The 21,456-nt window shown below is 44.5% G+C and overlaps 1 protein-coding gene across 2 annotated transcripts in view; it reads left to right on the forward strand.

Moving 5' to 3' along the window:
* The window catches only part of CENPI (centromere protein I), a 508,210-nt gene that overhangs the window by 281,291 nt on the left and 205,463 nt on the right, over positions 1-21,456 (forward strand). For both annotated transcript variants that reach the window (XM_086964635.1, XM_086964636.1), the window contains exons 11-12: positions 1,872-1,992; positions 15,794-15,882. In XM_086964635.1, coding sequence (XP_086820761.1) covers positions 1,872-1,992; positions 15,794-15,882 — 210 coding nt within the window. The remainder of the gene's footprint in view (positions 1-1,871; positions 1,993-15,793; positions 15,883-21,456) is intronic.

The following is a 21,456-nucleotide window of genomic DNA, read 5'->3' on the forward strand; positions in this document are numbered from 1 at the left end:
TGTACCTGCAAGATAACTTCGGTCTTCCTCCAAGTCCCTTCTTCAGACCCCTCGCTTCACACGCAAAAAGTGGGGCGGGCCTGCTTTTCCACCCTGGCTCCAACCTTCTGGAACTCACTTCCTGACCACCTCCGCACTGCCACTCAGTACCTCCCCTTTCGTAGAGATCTGAAAACGTTCCTCTTCAGCCAGGCCTTCCCCTCTTAACTCTTAACTCTCTCAATACCTTCTCTTATCCTTTCTTCTGGCCTCTTTCCCTCAGTTGCCAATCCCCCCAGCGCCAAGAAACCGCAAGGTGTACGTTGCGCTCTAGAAATATTTTAAATTAGAAATTAGATGTCCCTGATGATGCAAATGCAATAGCATTTAAAATATTATACATCAAGCTGCAGTTCACCCCGTCGTCCCAAGATGTCCCTGATGAGTAAAATTCCAAAACATTGAAACTCTTTCATGAATGCTAAAAATTATGCTAAGCTTATCCCATAATGCTTTGCATGGCCTTTTAGTTGTATTTTTGCCCATAACTGTGCTTGGGGTGGTTCTAAGAGAATGGGACCTCCACTGAATTACTATTTAAAGGGAGCAGGAATGTATAGAACCTGGGAAGAAAAAACAACACTTGTGACGGAATGCCCCCAGTGATTGTCACGCCCCCAGCACACACCCACAGCACAATGCAGACACGCCCACAAGGGACTACTTTGCTGGCACGGTTCTTTTACCTTTTAAATGTATATGGTGGGCGTCTGCATAGCCTATGTCCTTCTGCTGCAACTGCCCTTTCCAACGCTGTATTGGGTGTTGTGATTGGTGCTGTGGTTCCCGAGTTTACCTGGCCAAAAGGTGCAAGTTCTCTCTTTATAATAGTAGTATATATATATATATATATATATATATATATATATATATATATATATATATATATCAAGAGCACGTGGATGCTCGTAACGAGTCGCCCGTGAAAGATTTGCCTGATGCCGTGGGGTCCGTCTCTTCATTTCCCCGCAGTGATGGAGGTTGTGAAGATTCCTGGTATATATATATATATATATATATATATATATATATATATATATATATATATATATATATATATATATATATATATAGATATATAGATATATAGATATATAGATATATAGATATAGATATATATAGATAGCGATATCAAAATGTGCAAACAAACTACTTAACATTCAGGGTTTCTGTGTGATTGAACTCATAAAATGTTGCCTTGAGGGCCATTACACTTCCCCCCAAGGGAGGAAATGAAATAATCTTATGCTGCTGCTGGTTGGCAATAACTGCTGCTCTCATGAAAGTCTGTAGAGTAGCAGTGACCCCAGAATCTAGGTGAGAATATACTTAAGATTTAGAAACAACCCGATCAGGCAAAACATGTGGAGCACCTCCCACTGGGTGCCGGATTTGAGTCCACAGTGCAGCAAAGATGTAGACAGAAGATGGAAAAGTATGGCGGTTCATGAAGCAGTGAGGTGTTTTTTTACTCTACCTCTGGCATTATGAAAATGTTAACCGTCACCAATTCCCCTCCCATCTTCTCACTCTCCTGCCCGATCAACTGCCAGATTTATTTATTGTCTACGTATAATCATTCACAACCTCTTTACCTATGTGCCTCCTCCATATCTGAACAGTGTGTCTTTTATTTGCATGGCCTGGACAAGTGCAAGCTCAGTGGTGAATTTGTTTGCCTTTTTCGAGCATTATCCGCTTGTCACAAGTGAGCAATATTTAGTAGTAGAGAACTCTACAAAAGATCTAGTCTTCGACTTTCTCTGAGAAGGGATTGAATTCTTTATTCATTTTTGTGTGCAGCTGCACTCATATTTTCTGGTTTCTTTCAGTTTCCTTCTCAGATGGGCGCTGTGTTGAGGAATCCCATGTTGCTTCACTACATTAACTGTGTCAAAGATGATTCTGCTTTGCTGCGGCTTAATTACTGGATGGCCCAAGTTCTGCATGATGGTATGAAATTGTTATTGATCTATTTCGTGAGATGTGTAGGCTTCTGTAACAATTGTTTTGCATGTGGTCTGGGAAGGATGTGGCCTAATTCCTATATTGATTGAAGAAGTGGTTTCTAATCCTCCTCGCCTTAGTACTTGAACACTTTGGAAGATCCTGTGTAAATTACCAATTACCCTAGCTCTCTGTACCCATCTGCCAAGACTGATTGTGCCACAAAAGACTGATTATTTGCATATGTGAAGAGCTAAAGAAACACTTGGACATTTTGAGTTCTGAAAAATGTCAGTGCTATAAAGGTGCAATTTGTAAAAAAAATACTATATAAACAAATATAGATAGATGTATTCTAAACACTCATTGTCCATGCTGAAAAACTAAGATGTCAATCATAGGCGCTCTGTCACTGATCTCTTCTGCTCCCCATTCTGATGGGTTCAGAATGTGCAGACAGGCAGGACCAAAAGAAATATGTCTAATAAGAATACTATTGCTTTAACATTTTAGAGCCGTCCATGAGCAGAATCTGCTTTGAGAGATTACTCCTTGTTCTAGGAAACCATCAAAACGTATGAAGGAGGATAAGGGGGAAAGGAAAGAAAAGGACACATTGTTCTAGTATTACCATTCCATTTGAAATGTCACTGCTGCCAAAGGTTGTTTTTCAGCCTTTGATTCACACAGCATCGGTCATTACATATTTCATTCTCTGAAGCTATGATGAATCCTGCTTTGTTTCTGTTCCTCTGGAATAATTTGGCACTCTCGTAAGGACTGATCTCCTTCAATCAGATTTTCAACTGGTGAGTTTTTTTCTGTATTTGGACCAGATAACCCATTTCTCAAGTTTAATTTCTGTTTCCAGTCTGTATAAGTGTACTGCTTTAATACTTCACTGTAATTCCCCATATATGTGTCCATCTTTTATTAAAGACAGTGCTGCTGCACCCGTGTTTTCAGAGGGTGAAGTGCAGGCAGACTGTGCAGCTAATTTGACAAAAAAAGTAATATATGATGGCATGATGTCTATTTTATCTCCTCTATTTCTCGGAGTTGGTAAATTGAGTTCAAGGTAATATTCCTGTGACTACATAATAACATGACACCCTTTCTCTTCATTGAAGAGCAGGTGTTGTTGGTTCCTGCTACCTTACTTGAAGGAGAGGTGCCTTCTTGACCTTTTAACCCCAAAGCAGCAAAATGTGGATACATATTCAACGTCTGAACAATAGCTTATGTATTCTTCCTGAAATGTATTATGGCTACAGCAGTGGGGATCTTGTATTTACTCCCAACTTTAAATCCTTCTTCCTAAATTGTCAAGATTAGCTCAATCAGCTTTTTGTTCAGTGTGGAGGCATCGTTAATGGAAAGTCCATTGGCACCTGGGCTAGGTTTTCTGAAGCTTCCATGACAAACCATTGGCTGCTAATAACTAAAATAAAAAAACGATTAACAGTTTTGGGTAACGTATGATCTTACCCGGCTCTGCTTACTATAGGGTTTCTAAAGGAAACAGTTGTTGCCCTTATCTCGTTTAGATAAAACAAGAGGAAAGCATTTGAGAAGATATAAAATATGGACTACTGTCCATCATCAATTTGTTCAAAATCTGAATAAGGATGACTGAAGGTGCTCTGTGGAACCTCATATCTACCACAATGTTAACGACTGGCGGCATAACAAGAGCTAATTCATGTCACAAAGTCCTGTTCAATTTCCAGTCAAGTTGTGGCATCTGCCGTAATCTGGATCTAATTGATACCAAGTGTCCTCTCTTTATCAGTAGAGGGTATGATTTCTCAGAGTTGTGTAGGCTACATGGAGTACAACGGTTATATTTAGAGGAGAAAGACCAATTTTACTCTTCAGAAAATGCCTGCTGTTTCAATACAGTACTTCTTCCGCAGCCAGACCGAGCATGTCTTGGCCTGGTTCTCTTGTCCCTGTTCTGACCGACATATTGCAGTTTTATTGTCCCTCGTTTGTTGCTGAACATGTGGCCTTAACCAAAATTTATTGGAAGATGAACGGTGTGGGTTGGAGTAACCTACTGCCAGGAGGAGGTCATGTTAAAGGATTGATGCTTTTCAGAAACTGTTTTTGTTATTCCATAACAATTTATGCTTCTATGACCGCATGCAGAGTGCCCTGGGAGTATATGATTATCAAATATACCCAGCCAAAGTAAAGGCGATGCCCTATCAACATGCTAAACCTTAGTGTCCCATTTAGTACTCACATCAGTCCTTCCCTCCAGATACTTTCAGCTTATTCGGACTGGCAAGGCAACCATGATAAATTGGCTAAAAAATGAGGATTGACTCCTTATGTTAGGCCATCACCGTGCAGCAATCAACTTTCAACCTTTGAAAAATGTGAATGAAGACCACTAGCAAGACTAGGTTGTCGACAATTAACTAGTGTTCAGAGTAGTTTTCAATCTATAATTGGACCCCTTCACAACTTGGTTCTTCGTTTATGCTAGGAACCCCACTGAATATCTCCATTAAAGTCTCTGGATCACCGGCGGCATTTGCTACTATCAAAACTAGAAATATTGATTAAAAATGAGCGTTTTGATTCACCTGCAGTTGGTTTGCTGTTTACATGGTTGCTTGCTTCACTGGGGGTTTGGGGGGGTGTTGTCAGCATAACACCTTGCTGATCGTGGGGAGAGCTACTGCTACCATGCTGCCGCTAGGGACTACAGACCCCAGAATTCCCTCCCGACACCACTTGAGCCCTGAGTGCTATTTCAAGCATGCTACAGTCCCGCAGCGCTGCGTTCCTGGGCCTGCTCTTGCCCGTCGGACAGAAAGAGGCCATGCTGGGCCCACTCTCTGACATTGGGGCTTTTAACATGAGTGTTTGTGTCTCTTTGGAGTTTTAACACCGCAGTAGAACCATTTTGCAGATATTGTCCCTGTGCTATCAAGCTAAATGATTATCGGCAAACTGAAAAGGACATACCCTATCAAAGACCACCAGCATTAACAATATGATCTAGAAGGCTACAGAGATCATTTCAGCAGAGATTGAATGGTAAACCTGGCCCATATCCTCCAATGGGCTCAAAAGGAGGTTGCTAGTCGGTCATCTCTAGCTGCCAAACACCCCATACAGTATGTTAAGCACCACGATCTTCTGTGGGCTCCATTATCCCTCGTACTGATCTTAATGTAGCGGATCCTCCACTTCCTAGTACCTGGGGAATAAAGCATGAACCTCCCTGGGTGGTTGATCTCATGGAATCTTACTTTGAGAAAGTCAGACCTTTTGCACAAGTAGCCATCTTTATTGTGAAAGTGGATGGAAGCCATTGCAAAAATATTTGTCGCTACCCATAGCCACAGTGATCAAATGCAAGCTGTTGGTCCCACATCCGAGGGAACAGCTGGTGCTTGAGCCCACTATCCGATTGTCAAAACAATCACCTCAAGGGGGATGGGTATCAACACAAATCGTCAGAGGCAAATAACTGACTCACTGCTCCCAACAATTGTACTCCAAGTCATGACAAGGAGATTGAAGTTATGGGTGTTTGAAATTTTGCTGAAGCCGAAGAAGTCATTAAGGCTCCTACCACCCCCCCTTCCGTCTGGAGCTGAGAGATGCCTATTTACACTTAATTCTCCTGCACTTACCAAGAAGCAACCAGTGATTGACCTTCCGCCAGCCTCTTGTCTGTATGTTTTTGACTTGGTTAGGGTTTCGGAGGAGCATGAAAATCTGAAGGAAGGCCAGGAAGAGTTGAACAACAAATGTTTGGACTGGCTAGCTCAGCAGAGACAGTTCCCATATTATATGGCAAGGGAGATTTTGCTTAAGCGGAGATTGAGTGGCCTGGGGTTAGGGCAAAGGGACCATTGCGGTGATTGTATGATCATTAACTTTAGATCCCCCGAGTTATTCTGTAAAGGATTTACTTGTCCCATAAGGGCTCTCCATCATGGCTGCGTTGTGTAATGGTTTTCCAGGAGATCTCCTCTTTAAGTATCTCAGTATTTACCTTGAAATCACTACGTTGTATTCTATTTTTTAGACCTGTATTAAATGAGTAACGGTAGATGGGACACATATCAGACTGCTGTGGGGCCCTCGAATTGTGTGCAATGCATTATTTCACCCTTACTATCGGAGGGATACCTATTGGTTTCTTTTTTGCACTTTATTAGTGTTTTTGATGTCTAGACCTATATATACGATTATATTGTATTTATTTCTATTAATTCTATTTAAGATTTTTTTAACTCTGCGACCCAGTCAGTGCTGTGATCTGAAATGTCTATGCATATTTTTACTAACTGTATTTTAGGCTTTTTAACTCTGTCATCCCGTCATTTCCTAAGAACTGAAAAGTTAATGTATATAGCTTATTTGCACTTTTATGGTCCAACGACAGAAATAAAGTTTTGATTTGTTTCCTGGCTGCGGTGCTATTTTGCTGCTGACTACTGCCTCCAGTTCTCCTATCGGCCGAGCACGGCTGAAACTTCACTCTACAGCGCCAGGTGTGCTTTAAAACTACCTGCAGACTCCCGCAGCGTGGGTCCCTGATTTGTTTCCAGGCCGCGGTGATCTTTTGCTGCTTGCTACAGCCTCCAGATCTCCTATCGGCCACGTACGGCCGCAGCGTCACTCTACAGCTCGAGGGGCTCTTTAAAACTGCCTGCAGACTCTCGCAGCGTGGGTCCCTGATTTGTTTCCTGGCTGCGGTGCTGTTTTGCTGCTGACTACAGCCTCCAGGTCTCCTATTGGCCGCGCAAGGCCGGAAAGTCACTCTACAGCACCAGGGGCGCTTTAAAACTGCCTGCAGACTCCCGCAACGCAGGACGCGCACGCTGATCCCGCCCCGACCAAGGGCGGGCCCGTCCGAGGCAGGGCTGGGCCACCCCTCTTAGTTGCCGGAGGCATTCCGGTTATCAGCTGCTACATAAGGTTATAATTTCTTTTTTAATACGTGTGACTGCCCAGAATTTTGTGCTACATATATTTCCAGGCACAGACTATGACGAAGCGTAAGGCAATAGGAGCATGGGTAGGGGTGTGGGGTTTTGGGAACTTTGTATGCGTTTCTATCTAGGGCCGAATCAGTTTTGTCACATGAAATCCAGCTTACTGAAAAACTACTCCATGGACACCTATTCAGGACAAAAAAGGTCATCTTTGGGAGGTATAATTATGGCTAAATCTCCCTTGGGCGCACCACAAAACTGTTCCGTCAATGCTCTGACATCCCAGTTATGAGTTCTGATGGGAAACGAGTTGACGATTCAGCTGCTATATCGAGGGCTCCGGAGGTGGGCCACCTAAAAAATCTGGATCTTGCCCGAAATACGGAAAAGAGTCCAACTCAGGACTCGATAGTTAATCTAACCTTGGAGACAGTAGATATCCCTGCACCCCCGGTTCTACCCCCAACCCATATTTTAACTGACTTTTTTAGCCCAAGGTGACCCCGCTACCATATCTAAAAGAGCTCCAAGGAAAGGCACGGCACGCCCGTTAAATCTTTGATGGGAGGTAATGGTTAGCTAAACGTACAAGGGGAAGTGTGGCACAGAGGAATAACCATAAACTTAAATATATGCACCAAGAGTCAGGACCACATGATGATCCGATCCTGGACGCCGCTGGTGGTATGACCCATTTTTCAAATATCGACCTCCGTACTATGGCGAATATTGGGAATGACACTTGGATTCTGTTGCGGTTCCTTTTGCTGGCACTCTTAGCCTTTACCTTCACAACTCGCGGAACCCGCTCCACGGGTCCCGCAGCGCCGTGCCTGCCTTTTTGAAGATCAGGACTGTTTCTGTGGGTGTTTGTGTGCACGCAGGGCTGCGAGTGTCGGGTCCGGGACTTCACATCCCAGAACTCCCGGTAACCCGAGCCGCCTGACACCTGGCCGCTCTCCCTGCTCGCCCCGCTCCACCATCAGCCTGAAAAGGACTCTGCCCGTTAACAGCCTTGGGACATCACTTGGATTATGTTGCGGTTCCTGTCGCTGGCTCTCTAAGGCTTTACCTTCACAACTCGCGGAACCCGCTCCGCGGGTCCCGCAGCGCCGTGCCTGCCTTCTTGAAGATCAGGACTGTTTCTGTGGGTGTTTGTGTGCACGCAGGGCTGCGAGTGTCGGGTCCCGGACTTCTCATCCCACAACTCCCGGTAACCCGAGCCGCATGACACCTGGCCGCTCTCCCTGCTCGCCCCGCCCCACCATCAGCCTAACAGCCCACCCATAAGTACAAGCATTAATCCCCGCGGCGCGGGAGCGTCCCGGGAGAAGCCCGGGACAAGGGCGGGGCCGTGGTTGGGTTGGGCCACTCCCCCTGGACCTTGGACATTGGACCTTTCTTCTTTTTCACTAGGTACAGTGGGTTGTCGGTTCACTCAACCAATTATTACCTTTGCTATATGTGCTGTGTTATTCACCGTTTGTATAGCCTGACCTGCCCTAAGTATGTCCTTACGCTCGGGTAAGGACCGCTCTGTTATCCTGCAGACTTCTAAAGGGGCGGTTTCTGGCCCATTGGATGCTTTTATTATCAAGGCTACGGGAATTTTGGAGAAGGAGATAGCCTTTGTAGAGAAAAGGCTATCAATAAACCTCATTAGTGGGAAACGTTCTTCTCTGGGGCCTATTGCTTCTGTAATTAGCCCGTTACCCCCATCATCACTTTCTCCAAGTTCTAATATGGTTCCTGTCTTAGTGGATGTTCACTGCGAAGCTGAAGGTCCCTCTTTGTTGCATTGTAGTATCGACTCTAATATCGTCGATACAATAGGGAGTAGGGTGGAAGGTAGTGTGCTGTCAGACAGCCCTTCATTACTAGTCTCGTCCTCTGAAGAGGACTCCCCGGAGAGTAATCCCCCCAGTAAGAGGAAGCGAAACAAGGGACGGCAGAGAGGGGGTGTGTCAAAAATACCAAAAACAGTTTGCCCAGCTCAGCCCGCTAATAACCACGATTCAACCAGTGGCTCTCAGTACCCCCTGCTTCCTAGTGGTCATGTCACTTCTCCCATTGCTCTATCAGGGTTTCCGTATCTATGCCCAATAAGCACGAGCAGTAGTGATATCGACATACTGGCAAAAATTGAAGTCTTATTTAAGACACTCCTGTTGCCGGTGCTAGAAAGAACCAGACTGATGAATTTAAAATTAGATGGCCTTGAGAATCTTGCAACTGCCCATTCCTGTTTACTTAAAAAATTGGTGAACGAGCACGCAGTACCGCTGGCTCCTGCCATCTCTGGTAACACCAAGTCCCAGGGAAATAATCTTATAATCACTCAGGCTCCCTCATCCGTCAGGCAGTCCGATACTAATTCTAACGGGTTGGGACCCAATGGCAGTAATTTAAAATCAAATATTGCCCCCAATTCATCCTCGACCACCGTGGCCCATGCTCCATTACATAAGAAGGCTAGCTCCAAATCCAATGGCCTGCCACAGCCAAGCTCCTCTAAACCAGCAACCAATATGCAGGCCCAGACCTCCAGGAAGGGCGAGCCTAAACCTCCCTCCCAGCTTATAGGGAGCTCTGGTGCTGCTGCTCGGCGTGTTAAGGCTAATACTACACAACTCCCAAGGAAAGTTATCAAAAGGGGACCCCCGCCAGCGGACCTACCAATTGATGCTACGCCTTATACTATTGTGCTTACAGGTGTTGCACCCCTAAGGGATGGTCATTCTGAATCCCATGGCGATCTTATGAATAAGGTCGCCTTTTGGTTGAATAAAAATCGTCCCCTCCCACCCTCCTCTTCAACTAAGATTTTGACTGTTCGTAGAGTTGATTGGGTGGGTTATTGTACAAAGGATTTAGAGGGCGATTGCATTCTTATAAACTTTCGGGACCCCTGGTTGGTAGAATATATTCGTAGGGAGGCCAGGTTTGGGAGGATGGGGGATGTGCAATCCATGGGTTTGAATTATTTTTATCCCAAAAGACATAGTGTACCTTGTCTCAATAGTTTCCCAATGCATAGATCTGTAGGGAGGAACATGGTACAGAGGAATTTGGCAGAGAGGATACCCCACTCCCCCTTCTATCCCTGTCTGTCAAACCGGTTTGAATCTGTCTGGCCTGGAGGGTATTGACTGACTGGAATCCGACAGAGGGTTAGAAAGCCTTTGTAGAGAAGCCGAAGGTACCAATTTGGGGGTATACAACCTAAAACAGTGTTTTAATGAGGGTTCCATAGGGAAAAAGAGTGATACTGCAAGTCCTATAGCTCCTAATCAGACACCTAGCTCCCTTTCCAGAATGAATGTAACAATAGAGGAGGATTTGTGTGTATTAGAGCCGAACACATCTCTTAATCAGGTTGGGTCGCTCAAGGTCGTTTCCTGGAATATTGCGGGATTAAAGGGTCGAATAGACTCAGAGGATTGGGCAGTTTTTATCGACACCTTTGATATTGTCATCCTTCAGGAGATCTGGGCCCCTGACCCCATATATCGGGCAGGATATCTTAATTTTTTCAAGCCAGTGATCCATGGTCCTAAGGCCAGAGCCTCAGGAGGTTTAGTGGTTTGGGTGAGGCAGTCCACTGGGTATAGACCTTCAGAAATTTCAGTGGCCAACCCTGACCTACTAGGAATAAAGCTTAGTAGGGCCAACAAACAGGATATTGTAGTCATAAATATTTATGCCCGAGGACGTCCAGGAGGTCGTAGGCCAGCCATCATGGACGATTTAGATCTGCTTCTCGAGGCAACAGGTAGAGATAAATTTATCCTCGTAGCCGGGGACTTAAATTGCTCGTTTGAACCCTTGTTTAGTGTGGGTAACGATCTGGGGGCAGATGAAGACGCTGTTTGGGTTCTCCCGCCTTTATTTTTAAACAAGGGTGTGAAGGCTACTGAAGCGGCACTCCTCTGGCTAGGGCTGTCTGGAGTGGGGTCTGCGAGCAGTAAATGGGCACACGACCTCCGACAAGGCAGGGCATCCCACCTTCAATAACGGGATCAGCAAGAGTCGAATAGATTATATTTTAGTCAAAATAGAATTTTGATCTCTGGTGATTGACATGGAGGTTTTAGTTCGCCCAGAGAGTGATCACAACCCCCTTTCGTTAAGCTTGAAGCTTCCAGGCGATCGGGGCGGGCCTCCTAAAAACCCTTGTCTAACGTCAGAGGCTATTTTGACCAATGACAGAAGAAGGGTTAGATGGTCCAGGGTAGTCTAAGATCCCTCCTTAATAAATGACATAGAGAAGGAAGTCTCGGTAACATTGAATGTCATGAAAGCTCTCCCATCTCTCCCGGGGGCTATCCCTCAGATTAGTGACCTGCATGATCAGTGCTTCTCGAAACTTAAAACCCTTCTAACGCAACCGGCAAATCCAAGGAAAGAAAAGGCACTAGGCACCCAAAATAAATGGTATAATAAGAGTTGCAGGGTAGCGCACTGCAGTCTGATCAGAGCGATAAAATCTCGAGTCACTGGTGACATTAAGTTGGCGCGGCAAACATATAAAAGAGCTCAATTGGCCGCGAAGAAAGAGTGGGATGAGCATCACTGGTCCGAGCTCCTCTTGGCGTGTCAATCATCCAACCAAATTAAGTTTTGGGAAATTGTAAAGTGGGGTATGAATCCAGACTCACGAATTCCAGTCAATTATGTCTCTCCTGATGAATGGGTGGCCTTCTACTCATCCCAGTTTAGGGCTTTAAATATAGATCACCATACAGAGCAGGTGAAGGGAGTATTCTAGCCTTCCAGCTCTAGCCCCACGCTTGTTTTTACCATCTCTGACACAGAGCAGGCCCTCAGTATAGTACAATCAGGGAAAGCCCCAGGGATGGATGCAATTCCGGCAGACCTTTTTTAAATTAATTTACATATTTGGGTTCCCTATATAACTATGCTCGTTAATGCCATCGCTAAAGGGGCAAGGATCCCGGACTCTTGGAAAGGGGCGAAAATCTTACCAATTTTTACATAATGTTTGTATGTCCCGCTTTTTTTTTTCTTTTTTTGTGGTTGTACATTTAGGGCTTTAATTAGCCGAATAAAGTTAATTTTGACTTGACTTGAACATCCTGTTTCTCACCTGAAGTAGGGGGATTTAAATAAACTTTTGATGGCAAATTAATATTGAATAAAGCTAAACAAATAACCTCATGTAATAGTATATAAATGGTTAATCCAATGTAGAAAACGTGGTGACTAAACAAATCTGAAAAAGAGAAATGAAGTTCTTAAATTACTGCCCATTATCTTATTAAAGATAAAAAAGATATACTGATAACAAATATCCAAATTTGTGTTCGAAAAAGACTCCGATATCCGGTTTAGTACAGGATTCCAGAATGCCACAGCCAGACTCATCTTGGGCCTTCTATGGCGCGCACACACTTCACGCCACACCTCCAAAAACTCCACTGGTTACCAATTCACAAATGCTGCTAATTTAAACTCCTCACACAACACGGGCCAGCATACCGCAATTGCGCCCTTCACTTCCACCAACCCACCAGAAACCAACGCTCAGCCTCACTCTATCTCTCACACACACCACATATCAGCAAATCTAGAACGGGTGGCCTAGCCTTCTCCTATATCAAACCCAAAATATGCAACAGCCTCCCTCTGCATCTCCGGGCCTAGCATCCAGGGCAGTTTTGTTGTTTTTGAAACTATCTGAGCCAGATAGGCCCTAGGATGTGGTCCAAATTGAAAGACTAGCGACCGATGACTGTAATTGAAATGCACACAACTGAACCAGAACACATGAAATGTGTAAATAACTTTTTTCCAGATAGTTTCACTTAAGAGCAGGTTTTATCCTCTCACCTGTGTTCCTGTATGTGGATGATCTTCCCTGTGTGCTGCTCAGTACTGCAGCATTTCCTGCTAGAGAAGGCAATCCACAAATATTGTATGCAGTTAATGCTTTTCAACTGTACTCTTCTGGGAAGAAGACTCCAGGTTAAGCACTCTGCGACAATTTGGCATTATTATCGGGTCGCTTTGCCCTCATTCTTGCGAGGGCCGTTAGTTGTGTACTATTAAATTGAATAATTCCTACACCACTGATTTACAGTGCTGAGTACGAAAAACTAGTTCCTCATTCTACAACTAAGGTAACACTACCCGCTTATTAAATATGCCTCTCCAAATAGGACGTTATTCAGGGTTTCTGAACCACAGGTGATTTATTTTTGTCTTGGCTGATGGAAGGGTAAGCGATATTTAACTTCTGAAAAATAGGCAAAAGAGGAATCTAAAACCCGTTTACAGAAGGAAATAAGTCCCGACAACTTGGTAATTTTCCACCTCAGTATTTATGGTAATGATATAGGCTTCCGTACTTAATGGTTGTATTTTTAAATGTTGCTCCCAGCTGCTCTTACTGAGCAAACACCTATTATAGTAATATATTAATCATTACTTGAAGTCCTACTCTTTAATGAAAATGTGTACGCTAAAACTAGTTTAAAACATGCAACACTATGAACGGACGTGGACACTTGATTACGAGTGATGTCAAAACGGGGCCTCTGATAGTCCTGTGTGGCCTGCCTGTTTCTCCTAGAGCAGAGAAAACTATGGCTGCGCCCGGTTTTCCTAAAATATGGAATAAAAACGAGGATGCAGGCAGCCAGCCTCCTAACAGAAAAACCCTTCATTGATGTTGCAATTGCCCTAGGGAAATTCTTAAAGGTGACCCAGAGTGCACTGAGAACCAAGGGAAAAATGTAGTACTGTATGGAGTTTTAATGATAGAAACTGTTACGATGGTAAGAAAAGTGAATAGGTTTTTAACTTTTATAACATGTTTTAAGGTATTTGTAATTTTTTATGGTGAATAGTATTTTATAGTTTGGACTTTGTATTTTTGAAAATGAAATGCAGAATCGCTTTTTAAAGAATAACATTTTAAAAAATAAGTATAGGTATCTATTGTATACACCCCTTTTCGCGTTATGCTCACTGCCTTGTTTAAAGACTACGGTCATAATAAACATACATTTTGACTTGACTTGACTGTGTGGCAGCACAATCTGTCAATCAACGGTGCAGCGTTTGAAGTGCTCGCCGGCCTGCTTTCGGGGAATCCGAGGGGACAACGATATAGGTGAATGTTGGAAGCCCGGATTTTGTTTATGGAGTTAATGGGCAGTCTTGTCCTGTTTATTATTTGTGGAATGCTTTTTGGGAATGTGATTAGCTTGGTCATTGGTAGAATGATCTGCACGTTAAGCCCCCCCCCCCTCCTCCCTCCCACGCAGGGTGAAATCTTCAGGTGAATGGATAACCAGTTTAATTACCATGTTATATTGAATGATAAGAATCCAGAATGCCGTTAGCTTTTTTAATTTGCATAAATCATAAATCTTTTCTATTCAAGCAAACCCAATGCATTTTCATTTTTTGCACACTTCTGATCTATTCGGACATGTTTGTGTGCTTGTGATACCAGAGCCAGCTCCATATTGTAATGTGCTTTCTTTAGTTGCTAAAAGCCCACATTTCCCCTTCAAGTTGACCTTGCGTGCTCTGCAGTAGGGGTAAATGCAGCCAGAACTGCTCTTTACAGAGCAACAACGTGAATGTCAGGGCCATAGTGTTTTGACTTCAGAGCAGTTACTCAAACAGACAGAGTATGTAGCTCTATTTTTACGTACGTATTTGTGTTTTTCCTGCTACTTTCTTTGGCGTGGACTTCTGTTTAGTTCTTATGAACATAATTTGAAGATTTCATCATGGGTATGGACAAGTGACTTGTAAGGCTAGGCCTCTAATATAGGTATCTTCATAAAACTTGTAAGAAACCTGAACAAATGAAATCGAACTTGAGCTCAAAGAAAGAAATTAAGATGACTTCTATTGGTTCGTGGGTTTCTGGAGCTTCTCGACTGTCTTAAGGCTAAATTTTGTTTTGGGTTAATTGCCAATTTGCATAAATCATAAATCTTTTCTATTCAAGCAAACCCAATGCATTTTCATTTTTGCACACTTCTGATCTATTCGGACATGTTTGTGTGCTTGTGATACCAGAGCCAGCTCCATATTGTAATGTGCTTTCTTTAGTTGCTAAAAGCCCACATTTCCCCTTCAAGTTGACCTTGCGTGCTCTGCAGTAGGGGTAAATGCAGCCAGAACTGCTCTTTACAGAGCAACAACGTGAATGTCAGGGCCATAGTGTTTTGACTTCAGAGCAGTTACTCAAACAGACAGAGTATGTAGCTCTATTTTTACGTACGTATTTGTGTTTTTCCTGCTACTTTCTTTGGCGTGGACTTCTGTTTAGTTCTTATGAACATAATTTGAAGATTTCATCATGGGTATGGACAAGTGACTTGTAAGGCTAGGCCTCTAATATAGGTATCTTCATAAAACTTGTAAGAAACCTGAACAAATTAAATCGAACTTGAGCTCAAAGAAAGAAATTAAGATGACTTCTATTGGTTCGTGGGTTTCTGGAGCTTCTCGACTGTCTTAAGGCTAAATTTTGTTTTGGGTTAATTGCCAATGCATTTACTTTGTTTTTGTTTCCTTGATTTAAAACAGCGGTTTCAAATTCAGAATATCGGAACAGTTGTTTTAATTTGTAGTTTAACAAAAAAGTATTTTTAAGAAAGGGAGAGACCAGAGAGTTTCAGTGGCTGCCCCTTTTAAAGGAAATTATCTCCTCCTCTGAGCCTTAAAACATGACCTGGGGGTGGGATGTAGGGGCTGAACGTTTGATTTCTTGATCTTTAATTATGTAGTGGTTACTCTTTAATGCTTTAATTCCTTCGTAATTATTCCATCTAGAATTCACTTCTAACTTTTGTTCTCAGACTGTGCGTGGTACACTGGCAAAAAGCATAACGAGGCAGAGGTCAAGGCCTTCCTGGACACCATCTCCAATGCACAGCAGTTTCTGCAAGTAAGTTTTTAAACACATTTGCTTAATTTATTATGTGATGAAAGGCTGCCTGTATGTATGGATTACCAGAGGGCTCCTCCTTTAATACTGTGATGCACTGGTTATTTTTACTGAGTTGAACGTGGTCTTCGTCCGTCGAGACTTGTCTCACTAAACCTGTTTTGGTCTGAAACCATCTTGTCTAGCAATTAATCTTACAGGGGGTTGGTAGTTCCAGGCACTGAACTCGGCTCTCTTATCCTGTTCGCGACAGGGTCGATGATGCTACTGAAGCACTCAGGTGTTCATTTTTTAAGTTTCACCTTTAAGCCCTTGTGAAAGCTCTTGTGTTTAATACATCTTAAAAAGGGGGCTCTTATCGGTTCCCAATGCCGAAATACTATGTTCGTTCACTTTTGTGTGGATCCTCTGTTTTGTTAACTTCCCCTGGCTGCACCCGTTTACGATACTTCTACTTATGCTGTTCACACTATTTAAGTCCCATTCACTGACCAATTTAAATCACTTCCCAGGAAAAGGCAGACAGCTTCTAACAGTATGCTGGAGTGGTTGCTTTGTATTACTTAGTTGTATAAAGCAGATGCTTTAGCCTTAGAACGTTTGATTTTTTTTTCTCCAATTTATTCTATTTGGTCTTTATGATCAATTTCTAAATGTTGTGATAAATTCTGCAGATTAAAATAAAGTTAATATACAAAGCGATGCTATATTTTACTACTGAATGGGCAGCCACAAGTGCAGCTAACTTGCAGACAACGGGCATGATTTGAATGGTGCAGCCGTTGCAGTAAGTAGCATTGGGCTCAAAAGTTGTCAGAACTCCTCTAAACACTAAATATTGCTATAGTTGACTACTAAACAGGCAGTCACAATTGTTTGCAGTTACCTTGCAGTTAAAAGGGACTTTATTTGAATGGTGCAGCAGGTGCAGTGGCACTGGGGCCAAAAGCTCTAGGGACCCCACTAAACTTGGATTATTGCTAACATTTTAAACTAAACAGGCAGTCGCAAGTGCAGTTAACTTGCAGACAACAGCGTTATGATTTGAATGGTGCAGCAGGTGCAGTGGCACAAGGCCCCAAAGTTGTCAGAACTTCTCTAAGCGCCTTATATTGCTATATTTTACTACTATACAGGCAGACACTATTTCGGTTATCTTGCAGTTAAAAGGAACTTTATTTGGATAGTGCTGCAGTTACAGTGGCACTAGGGCAAAACGCTCTATTCACCCCACTAAATGCAGAATATTGCTAAATTTAACTACTAAATAAGCAGCCACATGTGCAGTTGCCTTGCAAACAGAGGTATGATTTGAATGGTGGAGTTGCACTGGGCCAAAAGTGGTCAGAACTCCTCTAAACACATATTATTGCTATTAAATCCATTAATTCTATTATTTCCCGCTTTAATTTTTCAACATGTTGCTATTTCTTACCCGCACTATACCACTAGTAAATGCACAATATATTGCCTTTTTATACATAAGTCAAGACGTACTGTAACTTATATTGTACAACTACTCGGCAAGCTACTACTTACAACAAAAAAACTATTACTCACATACGCGAAACCTAATGCATTTACCGATGCTTATTTAACTCTAGAGTTGATCTGACTGACCTCTGTGAGAAACACGTGCCATGCTGTGATTTATCAGATCGTAGATCTAGAACCGGTCAGTTGTCTTTTGGACTTTCACCCATTTGTCTAGTATGTAAGGATTGTTGAGTCAGATCACAAACCTTGGGCAAGTCAACAATAAAACAATATTGTGTATTGTGGGCGATACCGTGCACTGTCGCAATCGAATGGTGAAAATGGATGAAGCTGCCCGAGCCTTTACATCTCCGGATCTGCCATGCGGCCTGTACACAGACGGAAGAGTTCACAAACAAAACCTGCACCTGTTTTCGGTACTAGGATGAATATATATTGACTGTTTCAACTTCCAGAAGTATCATCAGTCAGACTAATGAGCCACTCTGAACATTTTGAATTGAACAACCTTCACTGGGCAATTGCTTTGAGTTAGAATGTATTTGCCTATTTGGATTTTGGCTGCTATGCTAATACATTATTTGATTGACTGACTTGCTCTCACTAGAATGTGTTTTATATGGCTGTTTCTCCCTTATTATAAGTAGGAGATCGGATAACCCTCATGTATTTTGTTAATGGGGGTCTTAAGACCTAGACTAAGCAAGTGTTATAGAGGAATGTTCTTTGGACATCAAGTAGTGACCTTTGATAATATTAAGGCTCTAACACATGCCAAAGGCTGTTGCTCCACAGTTCGTGATACATCCCTGTACGTTGTGAACTGGACAGGGATGCTAGAAGTTTAAACTGCTGAAATACTGTTATGAAATCACTAGCTGCCCCTTTGAGGAATCACTCCTGGTCCTTAGTAGAGGAAACTATGGACTATATACTTAATCCTGCAAGTGTTAACCATTTTGTGCATTTAGAGGAAGCTGAAGATGTGTGTTGCTAAAATGTAATTCATATTTGTAAAGCTCGAACATATCACCCCCCTAAGGGTTTCTGGATGCTAGGGGCAGATGGGGCTGGGGGGGGGGGGTCTATGGACCCTTGTAGAACCCAGCCCTTACAAGGGCATGAGGATAGTTGGTATGAGGGGCTGCTGGATGTTAGTGGACTAGACCCCTCCCTATACACTGGCCTAGTCTCTCCCCCCTTATGTGGCTATGGAGGAGGGGACCTTGCACTACCCTCTGTGGCATACAAGATTAATGTCTTGACAGAGGTGCTTCAGCCGGGAGTTTCCCCTAGAGAACCTTTACTCCCATTCAATGAAGCCCTTACTGACTGCCTATTCTGGGCCTGGTCCAATCCCTGCACAGAGGCTCATGTACCTAGAACAATTTCCTGACGCCATTGCCTTGCCCAAGGGACCCCCAGCTTCCTCACCTAGCACCCAACATGAGAGCTTGGTGATACACTCCTCCACCTCCAAAGTTAATCCCAGCGCATTCCCCTCCACTCCACCAGATGGAGAACCCAAATGGCTGGATACCTTTGGGAAGAGGATGTTCCCTTCCGCCAGCATGGTACTGTGGTCCATGAACACCACATGCCTCTTGGGCAGATATTCCCATGCCATCTGGCCACAGAAGGGACTTCAAGTGTCCAGTCATCCTAGCCAGCATACCCCTCAATCCTTATTGTGGCAGAGGACTTAGTTCTCTCAGACCACGTGGGGCAGGTAGCCAGAGGTTGAGCCAGTTCGCCCCCAAGCCTTCACAGCCTCCAAACTACTTTAGTATGCCCTCCAACCATCAGGCAGGTAGGGGGTAGGATACACCATCACCTGCACCACTGGAGGCCAATAACATCTGACTCAGCCCTGCCAAGTACCACACATCAGGCGTTCGTCTAACTAATTTCAGTGTGGAAATAGCACATGTGCTATCTGTCATGGACACAAGAGACTCGATCAATCCTTCATTTGTGGAGTGCACTAATCACCTGTGAGGGTCTCAAGGCGCTGAGGGGGTGGGGGTGCAGCTACTGCTCGAGCAGCCAGGTCTTGAAGTCTCCTGAAGGTCAGCAGGTCCTGGGTCTGTCACAGCTGCGTGGGGAGCGTGTGCCATGTCTTGACGGAGAGGTAGGAGAAGGATCTGCCGCCGGTGGAGGTCCTTCGGATGCGTTGGACGGTGGCGAGGGCGAGGTCAGTGGAGCGAAGCTGGTTGTTCGGAGTGTAGAAGGTGAGATGCTTGTTGAGGTATGCTGGTCCGGCGTTGTGTAGTGATTTCTGAGCATGGGTGAGGAGCTTGAACGAGATCCTCTTGTTGACTGGGAGCCAGTAAAGTTCTTACAGGTGGGCAGTGATGTGGGTGTGGCGGTGTATGTCGAGGATGAGTCGTGCGGAGGCGTGTTCTGTATGTATTGGAGTCTCTTCTGGAGTTTAACCATGATCCCTGCGTAGAGGGCGTTGCCGTAGTCCAGTCTGCTGCTGACGAGGGCTTGTATGACCGCCCTTCTGGTTCCGGTGGGTATCCATCTGTAGATCTTGCGGAGGGTGTTGAAGCAGGAGGAGGAGACAGCGTTGACTTGCTGGGTCATTGAGAGCGATGAGTCCAGGATGAACCCAGGTTGAGAGCGTGGTCGGTGGGTGTAGGTGCGACTCCCAAGGTGGCTGGCCAGCAAGAGTCGTCCCAGGCAGAGGGAGTGGATCCAAGGATGAGGGCCTATGTCTTGTCCGAGTTAAGTCTGAGCCGGCCAGTCTGCATCCAGCTGGCGATGGCCTTCATTCCTTCGTGGAGGTTGGTTTTGGCAGTGGCAGGGTTTTTAGTGAGTGAGAGGATCAGTTGTGTCATCGGCGTAGGAAACTATGTTGAGGTTGTGCGAGCAGTGCCATGTAGATGTTGAAAAGTGTGCGGCTGCGGGACGATCCCTGGGCTATGCCGAAAATTATCTTGGTGGCTTCGGAACGAAAAGGAGGGTGGCGGATCCTCTGGGTACTCTCGGTGAGGAAGGAGGAGGTCCAGTCCAGAGACTTGTCGCGTATTCCTGCGTCGTGTAGGCGTGTGTGTAGGATGTGGTGTCAGATGGTGTCGAAGGCGGCCGAGAGATCCAGGAGGATGAGGGCCCTGGGTTCGCCCTTGTCCATAAGGGTCCTGATGTCATCTGTGGCAGCGATGAGGGCAGTTTTGGTGCTATGATTGCTGTGGAATCCGGATTGTGACGGTTCCAGGGGGATTTATCCTCGAGGGAGTGGATCAGTTGCCTGTTGACAATCTTTTTCATGACTGGGTTGTATCGCTGGATTTACAGGATGTTTATTTTACCATCACCATCCTGCCTGCCCAACGGCCTTTCCTACGGTTCATAGTAGACAAAGAACACTTTTAGTTTTGCGTGCTCCCCTTCAGCCTTACCAGTGTCCCTCAGTTGCAGCTCATCTTTGGATGTCAAGAATTTCAGCTTTTCCCTACCTCGGGGATTGGCTGTTGAAGGCTGGCTCACCCCAGGCAGTCATCTCCCACCTCCAGAGTATGGCGAACTTTCTGCACTCACTGGGGTTCATTATCTAGGTGCCGTAGTCACACCTGACTCCTCTTAATACTCTCCCTTTCATCAGAGCTGTTCTGGACACAGTGCAGTTTCAGGCTGCTTATTATCCCGTACGGTGAGTCCAGGATATTCCTGCTGGGATACTGATGTTTTTGGCCTCTATCCCTTATTGTGGTGAGACTGACTTTGGAGGCTTTGGGCCTCATGTCCTCTTCCATGCTGCTTGTGACACATGCCCCTTGGCATATGAGGGCTTTGTAGAGGGACCTGAAGTTCCAGTAGGCATAGCATCAGGAGAATTGCTCTGACCTCCTGATCTTGGTGGGAACGTCAAAGGATCTGCAATGGTGGCTAACAAACCGTGATTGGCCAGTGGCATACCCTTCTCCATTTAACAGCCAGCTCTAACTGTGGTGATACATGTGTAATTTCTGGGCTTGGTTGGCCATCTGGGTGAGGTGCTGATCAGAAGACTATGGTCTCCGGCGAAATCCGGACTCCACATCAACCTGTTGGAGCTCCAAACTATCCGGCTGG

The sequence above is a fragment of the Lissotriton vulgaris genome, chromosome 4_1 (assembly GCF_964263255.1).
Source record: "Lissotriton vulgaris chromosome 4_1, aLisVul1.2, whole genome shotgun sequence".
Taxonomy (NCBI): Eukaryota; Metazoa; Chordata; class Amphibia; order Caudata; family Salamandridae; genus Lissotriton; species Lissotriton vulgaris.